At 41.4% G+C, this 13,069-nt stretch overlaps 6 protein-coding genes across 8 annotated transcripts; 3 read left to right on the forward strand and 3 right to left on the reverse strand.

The window, feature by feature from the left end:
• Nucleotides 1-61: 61 nt before the first annotated feature.
• CG31288 (uncharacterized protein) lies at nucleotides 62-1,659 on the reverse strand. The gene is made up of 4 exons (NM_170215.2): nucleotides 1,398-1,659; nucleotides 803-1,305; nucleotides 370-739; nucleotides 62-303 (listed from the first exon to the last, which is right to left on the reverse strand). The coding sequence occupies exons 1-4, from the start codon at nucleotides 1,600-1,602 to the stop codon at nucleotides 95-97; spliced, it is 1,287 nt and encodes a 428-aa protein (NP_733094.1). The 5' UTR covers nucleotides 1,603-1,659; the 3' UTR covers nucleotides 62-94.
• Nucleotides 1,660-2,992: 1,333 nt separating this feature from the next.
• On the forward strand, nucleotides 2,993-4,419 carry CG13659 (uncharacterized protein). The gene is made up of 3 exons (NM_143121.3): nucleotides 2,993-3,555; nucleotides 3,622-4,147; nucleotides 4,208-4,419. Exons 1-3 carry the CDS (start codon nucleotides 3,013-3,015, stop codon nucleotides 4,390-4,392), a joined length of 1,254 nt encoding a protein of 417 aa, NP_651378.1. The 5' UTR covers nucleotides 2,993-3,012; the 3' UTR covers nucleotides 4,393-4,419.
• A 146-nt stretch (nucleotides 4,420-4,565) lies between these two features.
• On the forward strand, nucleotides 4,566-6,088 carry CG31370 (uncharacterized protein). Its single transcript, NM_170216.3, has 3 exons — nucleotides 4,566-5,181; nucleotides 5,245-5,758; nucleotides 5,811-6,088. The coding sequence occupies exons 1-3, from the start codon at nucleotides 4,663-4,665 to the stop codon at nucleotides 5,966-5,968; spliced, it is 1,191 nt and encodes a 396-aa protein (NP_733095.2). The 5' UTR covers nucleotides 4,566-4,662; the 3' UTR covers nucleotides 5,969-6,088.
• A 150-nt stretch (nucleotides 6,089-6,238) lies between these two features.
• On the forward strand, nucleotides 6,239-7,753 carry CG31436 (uncharacterized protein). The gene is made up of 3 exons (NM_170217.4): nucleotides 6,239-6,870; nucleotides 6,923-7,448; nucleotides 7,510-7,753. Exons 1-3 carry the CDS (start codon nucleotides 6,316-6,318, stop codon nucleotides 7,689-7,691), a joined length of 1,263 nt encoding a protein of 420 aa, NP_733096.1. The 5' UTR covers nucleotides 6,239-6,315; the 3' UTR covers nucleotides 7,692-7,753.
• Nucleotides 7,754-8,508: 755 nt separating this feature from the next.
• Nucleotides 8,509-10,493, reverse strand: CG10550 (uncharacterized protein). 3 transcript variants are annotated; one of them, NM_143123.5, is made up of 4 exons: nucleotides 10,417-10,493; nucleotides 9,791-10,011; nucleotides 8,864-9,730; nucleotides 8,509-8,803 (listed from the first exon to the last, which is right to left on the reverse strand). In NM_143123.5, the coding sequence occupies exons 2-4, from the start codon at nucleotides 10,002-10,004 to the stop codon at nucleotides 8,607-8,609; spliced, it is 1,278 nt and encodes a 425-aa protein (NP_651380.2). In that variant the 5' UTR covers nucleotides 10,005-10,011; nucleotides 10,417-10,493; the 3' UTR covers nucleotides 8,509-8,606. The 3 variants fall into 3 exon arrangements, with proteins under 3 accessions (NP_651380.2, NP_733097.1, NP_733098.1); NM_170218.3 differs by having other exon boundaries at nucleotides 10,413-10,493; NM_170219.2 differs by having other exon boundaries at nucleotides 10,283-10,493.
• Nucleotides 10,494-11,530: 1,037 nt separating this feature from the next.
• On the reverse strand, nucleotides 11,531-13,045 carry CG31099 (uncharacterized protein). The gene is made up of 3 exons (NM_170220.2): nucleotides 12,109-13,045; nucleotides 11,864-12,047; nucleotides 11,531-11,810 (listed from the first exon to the last, which is right to left on the reverse strand). Exons 1-3 carry the CDS (start codon nucleotides 12,952-12,954, stop codon nucleotides 11,638-11,640), a joined length of 1,203 nt encoding a protein of 400 aa, NP_733099.1. The 5' UTR covers nucleotides 12,955-13,045; the 3' UTR covers nucleotides 11,531-11,637.
• Between the last annotated feature and the right edge of the window lie 24 nt (nucleotides 13,046-13,069).

Here is a 13,069-nt window from a genome sequence, read left to right on the forward strand (position 1 = left end):
GCAATATTATACTGATAAGGTGCACACTTATGCGATACCCCCAGATAAACGAGATTTCGTTGTACTTCCTATTATTTTATTGCCGGGCAATAAATCAGACATCGTAGTCCTCAAAGTTCAGTATTCCACGGTTATACAAGAAGGGGTACAGATCCTTCATAACGTTTCCAAAGGCGGGATTTGAGAGCAAACGTAGTCTATAATTTTCTCCTTCCTCCGTATTAGCGGATAAGTTGTGTATGTTGCTGTCCTTGTCGGTGGGGAAGAGAATAATGGGCAGGTGGTTCAGGATGCTGAAGAAAGCTGCAGAAGAATTGCATTTGCATGTTAAAGAAATCTATAGCGAAAATTATCGCATTAGAAACCTACCATAAAAGGAGTGGTTCTTATTGTTCATGGAGTTTTGAAGATCACGAAGTTTTGGCAGGGGCTTTTTCAGCTTCAAAACCTTCAAGCACTCGACCAGACGTTCCCAGTATATCCTTACAAAATGGTCGAACTCCTTGATGCGCAAATCGTTGGTGGGGGAGAGGGTGAGAAAGAAAAGCAGGTCCATGGCCGGACTACCCCACATGACAATCTGGAAGTCGATTAGTATCAGCTTCTCGAGAGTTCCGTCCGGCAGATAGCTGCTCATCAGATTGCTCGACCAAAAGTCGCCGTGGTTAAGCACATGAAATTCATCGGGATTTAATTCCAAAGTACTAAGACATTGCGCCCAATATTGCTTAACAGTGGGCTAAAAGAAATATATTGTTGTTAGTTTCAGCAGACCATGGAATTTCAATTATCTTAAACTTACAAATGCCTTAATATATTTATCGGCGTCTTTCAAACCCCACGAGAGCATTGCCTTCTTGTAGGCCTTCTCCTTCAGCTGGAACCCATCGACGTGGAATTTTTTCACATCCTTCTTAACGAATCCCTCACTGAACTCGCTGGGATAGGGACCATGCAGCTCCTCGTAAACCGCACTGGCCGCATGATACTCGGCCAGCTTTTGCAGGCACTTGGTCATGTGCTCCATGTCCAGGCCCTTCGTGCGATCCATGTTCTTAAACCTCTTAACGCACAGATCCTCGAAGATGAAATGGATGTCACCCTCACGCTCCTCGGTGTGCAGGCACTTGGGCGCCAACTGAATGTCCCAACCGACATCCTTGTATAGGGCTTCGAATGCAGGAAGGTATGTCTTGTACATCATTGCCTCCTTGGGAAAGAGGCCAAACTCGTTGATGTCGCTGCCTCCTCGCTCCTCGGGCAGCATCGTCTTGAAAATGTATGTTTTGGTCTTGACACTACCATCTGCAAAATATGGAGTATGGGTCAAGTTTCTGGGTTTCCAGTTGCTTACACCAGCTAAAATGCTAATTGGAGAATGTTTATCGCTAACTCACCTTTCATTTCCAGTTTGATATAAACCCTTAGCATGGTCGAAGTGAAATTTTCGCCCGGCGGAATCGCCGCCACTACCGTGAACTTCAGGACCTTGACATGATCGGGTTCGTCCTTGGCCAGTACACTCTCGAAATACTTTTCATTGATCCAATCCGGAATAATCAGGTGCTCATTGGGGTTTACGATATCATCGTTGTCGGACATAATGATACTGTCTTTATTATTTGGCCAGCACAACCGCTTTCGCCAACTGCTAGTTGGGAACTGATATTTTAGACTCTTCCAGTAGAGCTTTAAATCGTGTCTCTCTAGCATTCCTTATCATTAAGCGCATTTCGTGTTGTGGGGCAATACGAAATTGGTATAACCTATGTGAATCCAATTGATTGTCATAGCCACTTCAATTGACATAGACTTATCAATTGTGGATTGATACATCTTTTAAATTTTTTACATATTTAAATATTTTCTTGTTTTTAATCAAGTTTTAAATGGTTTTTTATTTCGTCTATTTCAAAAATTGGCACGGTTAACAAAATTTATTAGGTCTTGACAATCAATTGACATATGGTTTGTTGATAGCCAGCCGATTAATGCGTTTTTCCGATACAAAAAAAGTATTTGTTGATCTACAATAATTATTTAACAACAACCGTATACATATAGATAGTTTGTTTGTTTTTGGGACACTGATAGTAGTAAAATAATTGGTAACACGCGTGCTTGTATAATTGATAATCAGACATCTTTTTTGCAAACTCGTTATTATAGGCACACAAAAATAGTTTGCGACAGCAATTATATTTGTGCTTGCTTTTTTGGCTTATACCAGCTAGTCATCGTGAAGTTTTATATTGTTTAGGACGCCACTTGTGAGTTGTGAGATTAGTTTTGTTGGTTACTGTAAACTGTTAGTAGAGAGGCCATAACTTCAGAGTATATTTAACTAGTACTCAAGTTGTTATCCGATATTTTGGCATATGATCACTCTAAATGTACTACTGCATCCATTCAGACGGTTTTCCATTCGCAGTCCGTAAAATTAGGCTCTCCACGGTTGTCGATGTTTGAGTTACGAAACAGTAATTGTTTTTGGAGAACTGCTCCATCTTGGGTTTTGTAAAGAGATTATTCTCATACATTGCTGTTACTTTACTTTTCAGCATCTTCCCAGCTCAATGGCCTTGTGATCGATCGTCTCCTTACTTCCTCACTTCTTCATGAATTATTTATTTAGTTTTAAACGTGACCTCCCACTGATCCGTTTGCAGACACTTAGTCTCCAACATTGCTATAGTATTTACACAAATTTTTAAATTTCTTGGAAAGCTTATTATAAGAGTATGCTTAACATGTTTCATTCTTATGGTTATCTTCCAAAGCTTCAAAGCTCCATACAAACTGAAAACAGTGCGAACTTACGAATTTGGTTACCGGGGGGCATATGGTGCTCAGGTAACTTGAGAGCCGAATTCAAACTGATAACGATTTCGCCAGGGAATCGTTCATTACATTGACACAAAAAGCTCTAACAAATCGGTTGAACACGTATATAGGGCTCTCTCAGTAACAGTTTGAAAACAGTATTAGAAATATACCCAAAGGTGCGTCAATATGGCCGAGGAAAGTTTCAATGACGACGAGTTGAATCCTCCGGAGTGGCTAAACGTTCAGTTCATGACTCAGGTGTTGAGGGGTTACGAAAAAGATTCAAATCTTAAGGTCATCAACTTGAGTTTCACCCCGGCCAGTGCCAAGGGCGATCACTATGCCAGCATTATGTTTCGCGCTAGGGTGGAATATACGGCCCAGAACGGTAACTTCACCAAGTCGCTTATCATAAAAACGATGATCGTGGAGGAGGGTATCAAAAAGGATATGTTTAAAGATTCTCCACTATTTACAACTGAGATCGGAATGTACACTAAGGTCCTGCCCGAGTGGGAGAGGATTCTTCGGAGAGCAAACGATCCAGCCAAGCTATATGTGGAGTGCATTTATCACAGTCTACAGCCACATCAGATTCTCATCTTCGACGATCTCGTCGAGATGGGATATGCAGTTGTGCGTGATCGTTTCCTTACACGGGAAGAAATCAGCAGTGCCTACTCCAAGTTGGCCAAGATCCATGCAATCAGTATGAAGTTTATTCACGAGGTAAGCAGAAATTTAACTAAAACTATGTACATTTAAAATTTAATGTGTTATACTCTCTATTTTAAGCAACCTGAATATCTGAAGGAGTTTAAGAACGGATTGTGTGAAATGCCCGGGCTGATAGACAGTTCCATTATAAGCGGAGGCATGGATCCATTTATGGAAATGTTGGGACGGATTCCTGAACTCAGCAAATACCAGCCGCATTTTAAGAAAATAAGTCTGCATTTTAAGGACCGATTGCGAGAGACTATGCAGGAGTATCGAAACAATCCCCAGCCAGGATACAACGTTCTCTGCCACGCAGACTTCCATTCCCGCAACATGATGTTTAAGAACAATAAGGAAACAGGATGCTTCGAGGACTGCATGCTGCTGGATTATCAGGGCTGTAATGTGGCTCCAATGGCCGTTGATCTTATGTACTCCATTTACATGTTGATGGGGCCAGCACAGCGAAGAGAGGAGCTGGACATTTTGTTAAACTACTACCTATCCATCCTCCTAGAGACTCTCAAGAAGATTGGCTACCAAGGATCAATGCCGACGGAACAAGGATTTTGGGCGGAAATGAAACGCCACAGATATTACGGTAATTTGAAATCGTCCTTTGGTTAAAGGACTTATTAATGAAATTATATATTTATTTCAGAGTTTCTACTGCTGAGCACATTCTTGCCAGTTTCGATTGGGTTGCGAACCCATAAGTTGGATATAGGTGATATGATGCACAACGAAGAAACCCGCAAGAAACTATATCAGCTAGAGGATTTTATGGAAGAAACCAAATCCATATTAGACAGATTCCAGAAATCGGGATATTTTGACGACTTTTAATAAAATTTCCCATTTAAATATATAAATAATTTGAAAGCTTTTAATCGTTAAAACAATAGTCAACAAGACCATCTGTGAATTTCAGTGAGTTTCAAAGAGCTTAAAAGCTCAATGAAAATAAAAACAAGAGAGCGTGAATGTTTTCAGTTTTCATTGAACGTTTAGTCATCAAGCTTCTCAGGAGCCATACACATTTTTATATAAAATTTATACAAAATTACCTGAACCGGTTAATATAAATATTAGTAACTTTCCCTTACAGACTAGAAAATGGCTGAAGATAGCTTAGCTGATCAGCTGAATGTCCCAGAATGGTTAAATGAGCAGTTTGTTACAGATGTTCTGAGATCCCACGAAAAGGAACCGGATCTCAGGGTAACCAAATTGGACTTTACTCCAGGAAGTGCCAAAGGAGATAACTATGCCAGTGTTATAATTCGTGCACGGGTGGAATATATAACCCAGAAGGGATTCTTTTCCAAGTCGCTCATTATTAAGACGGTTTTGGAAATGTTTGCCGGTTCAGCTCTATTTAAAACTGAAATAGGCATGTATAGGAAGGTCCTGCCGGAGTTTGCGAGAATATTGCGAGAAAACAATGATACTTCCAGGCTTTACGCAGAATGTATATATTATAGCCTGGAACCGAGTCAAGTTATGATCTTTGAGGATCTTGGCGAGATGGATTATGCTATGGTGCGAGATCGTGTGCTCACACATGGAGAGATATGTGGTGCCTATTCTAAATTGGCCAAATTTCACGCACTTAGCATGAAGATCATTAACGAGGTAGGCCAAAAATCATAAATATATCAGATATTAGAACTGTAAAGCAAATTATTTCCCAATTAGCGACCAGAATTCGTTAAGGAATTCAAAGATGGCATTTGTCTAGTTGATATTCCCTATATGAGCTCAGGCATGGGCCCGTTTAAGGATTTTTTGGGCCGCATTCCTGAGTTGGACAGATACAAGACGCACTTTGAGAAGATAGAAGTCCATTTTATAGACCGACTGCGTGATATTATGAAAGAGTACCAAACCAATCCTCAGCCTGGCTACTACGTTCTCTGCCATGGTGACTACCACACACGTAACATAATGGTTAAACATAATAAGGAATCCGGAGGCTTCGAGGATTGCATGCTGCTTGATTACCAAGGATGCTATGTTGCTCCTCTTGCCTTCGACCTTATGTATTCCATTTATATGCTAATGAACCGAGAACAGCGCATTGGGGAACTAGAGACCTTACTGAACTACTACTTCTCAGTTCTAAGGGAAACACTAAGAAAGATTGGCTACCAGGGCAAACTGCCCGATCCTCCTGCGTTCTGGAAGGAAATGTATCGCCTTAAAGATTATGGTATGTTTCTATATGTTTATTAATTACGGTTTTTATAATATTTCGATTGCAGAGTTCCTATTTCTCAGCACCTACTTGCCAATGTCGGTAGGTCTTAGCCTTGAAACCGCGACTAACGAAGAAACTGATGATAAATTACAGGATTTTATTGAAGAGTGTAAATCAATACTGGCAAGATTTGAAAGGTCTGGATATTTTGAGAACTTATAAAACGAATAAGTGGAAAAAGAGTTTTTAAGAACAGTTTTTATAGATAGACCAACAAATAAATGAGCGTTCCATTATATGTACTTAATAAAGTGTATAAGGCTATTGTTTTGATATCGCTCGAAAAATCACGTTTTTCTCTTCTCTTGAGTTACTCCGACATGAGAGAATTTTAAAACAAACCGAAAAGCTCTTCATTATCTCTGGGTAAAAGCTTCTTAAGTCCCACACACCTACAATCCCATTCAAAAACGAAATTCTCTCTCTGTAATTCAATTTAGGTGCCAGTGAACTGGAGCTTTGTTCAGTTCGCTCTTCTTTGGACATCGCAATAGAAGATAGTAAACAATATGTCCGGGAACCCCCAAAACAACCAGTTTAACGATGACGAATTGGTGCCACCTGAGTGGCTCAACTCCGAGTTCATGGCTCGCGTTTTGGAAGGCAATGAGCTGGAGGCCGCGGTCAAGGTTATCGATTTGACCTTCTCCCCGGCGAGTGCGAAGGGAGATCACTATGCCAGCATCATGTTCCGGGCAAGGGTGAAGTACACCAACCGAAAAGGCGAGTTCCAGAAGTCGCTGATCATCAAGACAATGCCAGAGGCAGAGGGACACAAGAAGGATATGCTCGGAGGATCGCCCATATTCGAAACGGAGATGGGATTGTACACAAAGGTGCTGCCCGAGTTCGAGAGGATCCTTCGACAGGTCGGCGATGACACCCAGCTATATGTGAATTGCATATACCACAGCCTGGAGCCGCATCAGGTCCTGATCTTTGAGGATCTGGCCGAGATGGGTTACATTGTGCTACGGGATCGGGACGCCACATTAGATGAGATACGACGCATCTACTTCAAACTGGCCAAGTGGCATGCAGTCAGCTTGAAAGTGCAGAATGAGGTAAGTTGTTAAAAGTAATTGTTCTTCTTCTAATAATATGAATTTTTATCAGCAACCAGAGTTCCTAGAGTCGTACACCCATGGACTGTTTGAGATGCCACATGTCCTGAATGATCCCTTTATGAGAACTGGAATGGAATTCTTCGTTGAGCTTTTGGGAAAGGAGCCGGAGTTGAATAAGTATAAGCCGTACTTCGAAAGCATCAAGGACGATTTCCTAGAGCGACTTGTTGAAGAGTGGAAGGACATTCGAAAGAGCCAGAAAAAAGACGAGTACTGGGTACTTTGCCACGGAGACCTGCACCTTCGAAACATTATGTTCAAGCATAAGGATACTGTATCCTTAGAGGACTGCATGCTGCTGGACTTTCAAATCAGTAATCTCTTTCCCTTGACATTCGATCTACTCTATTCGATTTACATGCTTTTGGAGCCGGAGCATCGATGGAATAACTGGGATGACCTCATCAATTATTACATCTCCGTTCTGCAGGATGTTCTAAAGAAGATCGGCTATAAAGGCGTAATGCCCAGTCAATCGGGTCTTTGGAAGCGCCTGCATCAACACAAGTACTACGGTGAGTTACCAATTTATCTAAGTTAATCTAATATAATTTAATAAAAATATTTCCCCAACAGAGTTCTTTCTCATTAGCACCTTTCTACCGCTGATGTGGGCATTGAGGGATAAGTCCGTTGACTTTGGCGATCTGCTTCAGAATGAAGAAAAGCGAAGAAAATGCTCTTTTTCTAAAGGCTACATTAAGGAAGTCACCATATTGCTGGCTCGACTGGATCAATTGGGATTACTCCATGCCTAAACATTTTCCAAAATTATATGAGAAATAGTAGTTTAATAAATCAATCCTTAGTTAAGCCCAGCACTTTCACCATCTTCCAACTTTCTTACTCGTCAGATTCATAATCATACTACATTTTCTTCAATATGCTAAGCACGTTTTTCTAACAACACATGTCTACCCAAGCTGAAATTAGAGAAGCAAACAATTTAAATGTTTGCCTCATTTGAATCGCTAATTTACATCTCTCTATGGCTGCTCATCTGGAGGCCCAATGAATGAGAACTATTTGCGTGTTCCTAATTACATATATAGAATGCCTCTGTCAATTAAAACCCCATTGTGGCGCAGTTTTTGCCATCAATGCCAACTGCTGGCTGTGCAATTATTTTATAGAATGTTTCCGGCTGATTAAATAGAATTCCGATTTTATGGAAGTGCGGTTTTTGGCTGGAAGAAGCCAATAGATTAAAAATACGATTACAGAAAAGTCTGTGGTCTAACTTATTATCAAGAAATAATTAGTTATCGCCATTGCCTATTTTTGTTAATTGATTGATAATCATTGAAGTGAAGAAGCAAATGAACACCTGTTTGTTTTGCGATTAGCACATACGTCACTAGTTGGCAAGTCTGAAGCTCACAAGCTCGCAGACAGATTTAAAGGTTTTTCCTACTAAACAAAAGTTTGAAGACGACGTCATTTGGACCCATTTCAAGCTCAACGCACGCGTAGCCATTTTAGCCAGTCATGATGATTGTGTTCTACGTTTTGTTTGGGGTTTTATTACTGGACTAAGTCTGGGCGAAACGATTTAATAGTGAAACCAAACGAATTACGTGTAAATTAAATCAAATTCGTATTTATTGCTTGCGCCTATGATATATAATATCACAGCAAATTGGCTACACCACAATTGGGATCCGGGATTAAAGCTAATTCGACTTCAAAAGTCCCTTGTTATCGAAGAACGGTAAAAGCACCTTCATTGCTTTGGCATAGTAGGGATTGATGAAGGTCCTGTATCGTATGGCATCGGCCTCGGGTCCTTGGGCCAGAATCATTTTCATATTGGCGTCCTTGTCCGTGGGCATAAGTGTGGCCACCATCACACCCATGGCGGTCAGAGGTCCTATCAATTTAAATATTCATTCCATCTTATTGAAAATAAAAAAACCTAAAATATACTAACCCCAGAATCCATACTTCAGCATCATAATGTGCAGGTCCCTGAGTGTGGGAATGGGCTTCGAGTAGTTCAGTAGCTTGAGGCATTCCGCCAGACGCTGGTGATAGATCTGAATAAAGTGATCGAATTCCTTGATCTTGATATCCAGCGATGCCGATGTTGTGATCAGGTACCAAAGGTCTTGAGCCGGGCTGCCCCACTTGCCAACCTGCAGGTCCACCAATATGGTTCTATCGATCTCGCCGTTATCCTTGTAGTTGAACATGATGTTGTTGGACCAACAGTCGCCGTGGTTCAGCACATTGAACTCGTCCTCGTCCACCTGGTTGACTTGCACTGCTTCCTCGAACACCTCCAAGGGGTCCCACATCCGGGCGATGTAGCTTTCGGCATTCTCGAGGTCCCAGTTGCGCATGGCCTTGAGGAATTGCTCCTCTCGCTGCTTACCCAGAGACTCAAAGAGGTCCCGACTCTGCTCGTTGTAGATGGACATGTTGTACATGGCATCGTAGGGACCATTTATTTCCTTGGCCACCACGGATGCAGCATGCAGTTCGGCCAGTTTCCGGAGCACTTCTCGCATGTGCGGCAGATCGAACCCTTTTAGCCGATCGAAGTTCTTGAAATTCTGCCGGCTCAGATCCTCGAAAACCATGGTAATCAATTCGTCAGTGGCGTCGACATGGAGGCACTTGGGCGCCAATTCGATTTCCAGGCCAGCCTCCTTGTAAAGCTTTACGAACTGCGGGATGTGCACCTCGTACATTTTTCGCTCCTTGGGAAAAAGTCCCATGCCATCGATCACATCCGCTCCACTGTCCGCCTCCAGCATTGTCTTCAAAATGTACGATACCCTCTGCTCGCTGCCATCTGAAAATGGAGGTAAACTTGAAATAAGTCTTGAAAAATCATCCTTGTTAAGCTACTGACCCTTCAGCAGTATATCCACAATGACGCGGATCATAATGGATGTGTAGTTCTCGCCGGGCGCAGTGGCCGCAATGGGCACAAGGTTTATGATCTTGTCAAAGTTTTCCACATCCTTCTCGATGATCGGCTGGAAGTATTCCTCATTTATCCACTTCGGTATGTGCAGGTGCTCGTTGGGATTGACTGGCTTTTCCGCGCTGTTGTTTGGCGACATTTTGATGCTGATGATGAAAACGGTAGATCAATTAATTGACTTTCGTGGAGGAAATGAACAGCCGTTCAAGATCAAAGCAATTAAAAAAGTTACATTGTGATTCCCATTCATTTTAATAACAGTTATCGAAAGCGAAAGCATCACGTGTTAGTGTGTTCAAAGTCCAATTTTTGCACAGTTTGCACAGTTTTTAGTAATAGTTTTTTAATAGTACTTTTATGGCTAAGTATTTAGCACATTAGTCTGATATTTTGTTCGAAAATGCACTTATCAAATACCGGAATGTAAATTTCGTAAATTTTGTAAATTTTTGTTCAAAGAATGCAGCAAGGCAAAGATTGTTTCCGCCTCATATGAATGACTGCGAATTGCTCATCACATTTGATACAATTGTTATTTATTACTGACCGACTTTTCAATTTAAATTCCCGTTCGGAGAAAACGCTGCTTTTGTGTCCGACGATTTCTAACGACAAGCAAATACTGAACTCTCCGTCCGGTTCGCATACTTTTATACTAATAGTCGCCCATGGCAAGTGCACTAGTGTGTGTGCATATGTATCTGTGTTTGGGCCGAACTGATAGCGTAAACGGGTTTTTGTTTAGGCGTACCCATAACACCCATATACTAGATATGATGCAGAACAAAGGTTACAATAAAGCCAAGTAAAGGCTTCCCATATTTTTGGATAACTGTAGTCGTGAAAGAAATCATCATTGACCTGCACAAATCCATTTTCAATTGTATTGGTATTGTTTTAGGTATTTCTAAGATATGTGATAACACTACGTCTGTAAATTATCGGTAACCACAAAATAATCAATAAGAACTATATTCTTTGAAGTTTTTTTGTCACACATTATCATACATATCCAACCAAAGTCCTAATTTTTGGCATATTAAGACTCCGTTTTTCCAGAATGCAACGGAATTATTCCTTGCTGAGTTTACAATAAGTTGTGACCATGATATATTTCATAAATTGATGGGCTAGCAATTATAGGAAGCTATATAGGAAAAAACAATTACCCAAACTCAACGGCTGATCTAAACAATCGATAAGTTTGAATACTGCAATTGATGAAACAACCCCTTGTTGAAATTTTGTAGATACATCTCTCATAATATCTGTAGAAGTAATGTTGACATAGAACTTAATTGTTGTCCAACAAATTCATTTAAATTCCACACAAATAGTTCAGTTCATTGTCGCTACTCGTGTTTCAATACTTATACAAATGCATTGTGGTCTATTGTCTAGCTAAAATTCTTTAATTGAACCAGCTCCGTCATCCCGAATCGGAATAATTGATGATTGTCCGATTTCGGGAAGTGTGTCATTGGCTCGCGCTGGTTGTGGCCTGATAACGAATATTATCAACTTAGATTCAAGCTCAATTAACGTTAGTTTTCGATTACGCCTTTATTAATAGCAGGCGTAAGACCATGCGAAACACACGAAATAATGTGTTAAAAAGTCATACCAACATGACTGGCATTTAAGACAAAAATCAACCCAAACAAAATTGATAAGGCGGCTAATCAAGTTTATTGAGCATTGTACTTGAATCAATTATCAGTCTATGAATATCTCTTTCATTCATTAAATGGTCGAGAACCCTTAATTCATGACTAATTAAGAAGGGAGCGCTCCTCCATCCAGGGCAGGATATCCTTAATCGCCTGGATGTATTTCCGGCTGGTGAACATGGCGCACTTCATTTTGGAGGCATATCGTTCGTTTACCTCGTCCTCGAACTGATTCATCATCGTTATGGGCAGGGCCCGAGTGACCACCACATAGGCTGAAAACCATTCACCGATTAGATTTAATTTAGTTAATATCAATTATTAATACCAGCCAGTCCGTTTTTGTTTAGGGCATCGCGAATATGCTGCAACTGCGGTAGACTGCCTCCGAAATTAAGAGCTTTGAGGTTATCCAGCAAATGGTAGAAGTAATACTGAACCATATTGTCAAACTGGGCTAGTTTTATGTCCTTTTCAGCGGACGACAAAATGGTGTAGTACAAATCAATGGCCTGGAAAATGTTAATGAGTAAACATGGATTTACGCGGAGGCTTAGAAACCACAAAACCTACAGGAGATCCATATTTGACCAACTGGTAATCGAGCAGTGCGGTGTCCTCCACATGGCCGGAGTCGTCGAACTTGAACATAACGTTGTTCACCCAGCAGTCGCTGTGATTCAGGACGTTAAATTCATTGGAGTCGGGAGAATGAAGCTTTAACAGCCCATCGACGAGGTCCTTCTCCTTTTCCACCAACCGTTTGTGGAAATGATCACCCAAACGCCAGCGTCGCAACTGAGAAAGGAAGATCTCCGGATCGTTCAGCTCCTGGAGCACAGATTCGTTTGCCTTTGTGTAGACTCCGTTGACCAGAAGATTGCTAAACGCGCCATGCTTTTCCACACACACGGCGGAGGCGGCATGGAACTGGGCCAGTTTCTTGAGCACCTGCTTCAGGCACAATTTGTTGAAGCCAGCCTGCCGTTCAACGTTTTTGTAGGACTTGGCCTTGAGATCCTCCAACAGGACATACTGAACACCGATGCTGTAGTCCAGCCTAAAGGCCCTTGGACCAAAGGACACCTTCTTGCCCACCTCTCTGTAGATTTCCTCGAGCTTGGGCAGGACATTGTGGTAAACCTGGTGTTCCCGTTGGAACATCTTCAACTGGTTCATCACCATGGCCTGAATGTCGGTGCCATGTTGTGCCTTCAGTAGAAAGAACAATTTCTTCATCGTGAAGTCCCGCAGTTGGACTTTCACCTGGATTGGCAGAAGCACAGTGCAGTTGCGAAACTGGATAAGATGAACGCTTGGGATGACGGACGTAATCTGCACCCCATCTTCCAGGACGGAATGGACGGCCTGGTTCAAGGATAGAGAGGAAACCCAATCGGGAATTTTCGGAACTTTCATGGCTATTTTAATATACAATACAATTTTGTTTGGAAATGTAACTATTGATTGAAATTTCTATGCAAGGGCCTAAAAGATCAATTCATTGTTGCAATATTGTCGAAATTTAAAATAA

This window comes from Drosophila melanogaster, chromosome 3R (genome assembly GCF_000001215.4).
Source record: "Drosophila melanogaster chromosome 3R".
Lineage (NCBI taxonomy): Eukaryota > Metazoa > Arthropoda > Insecta > Diptera > Drosophilidae > Drosophila > Drosophila melanogaster.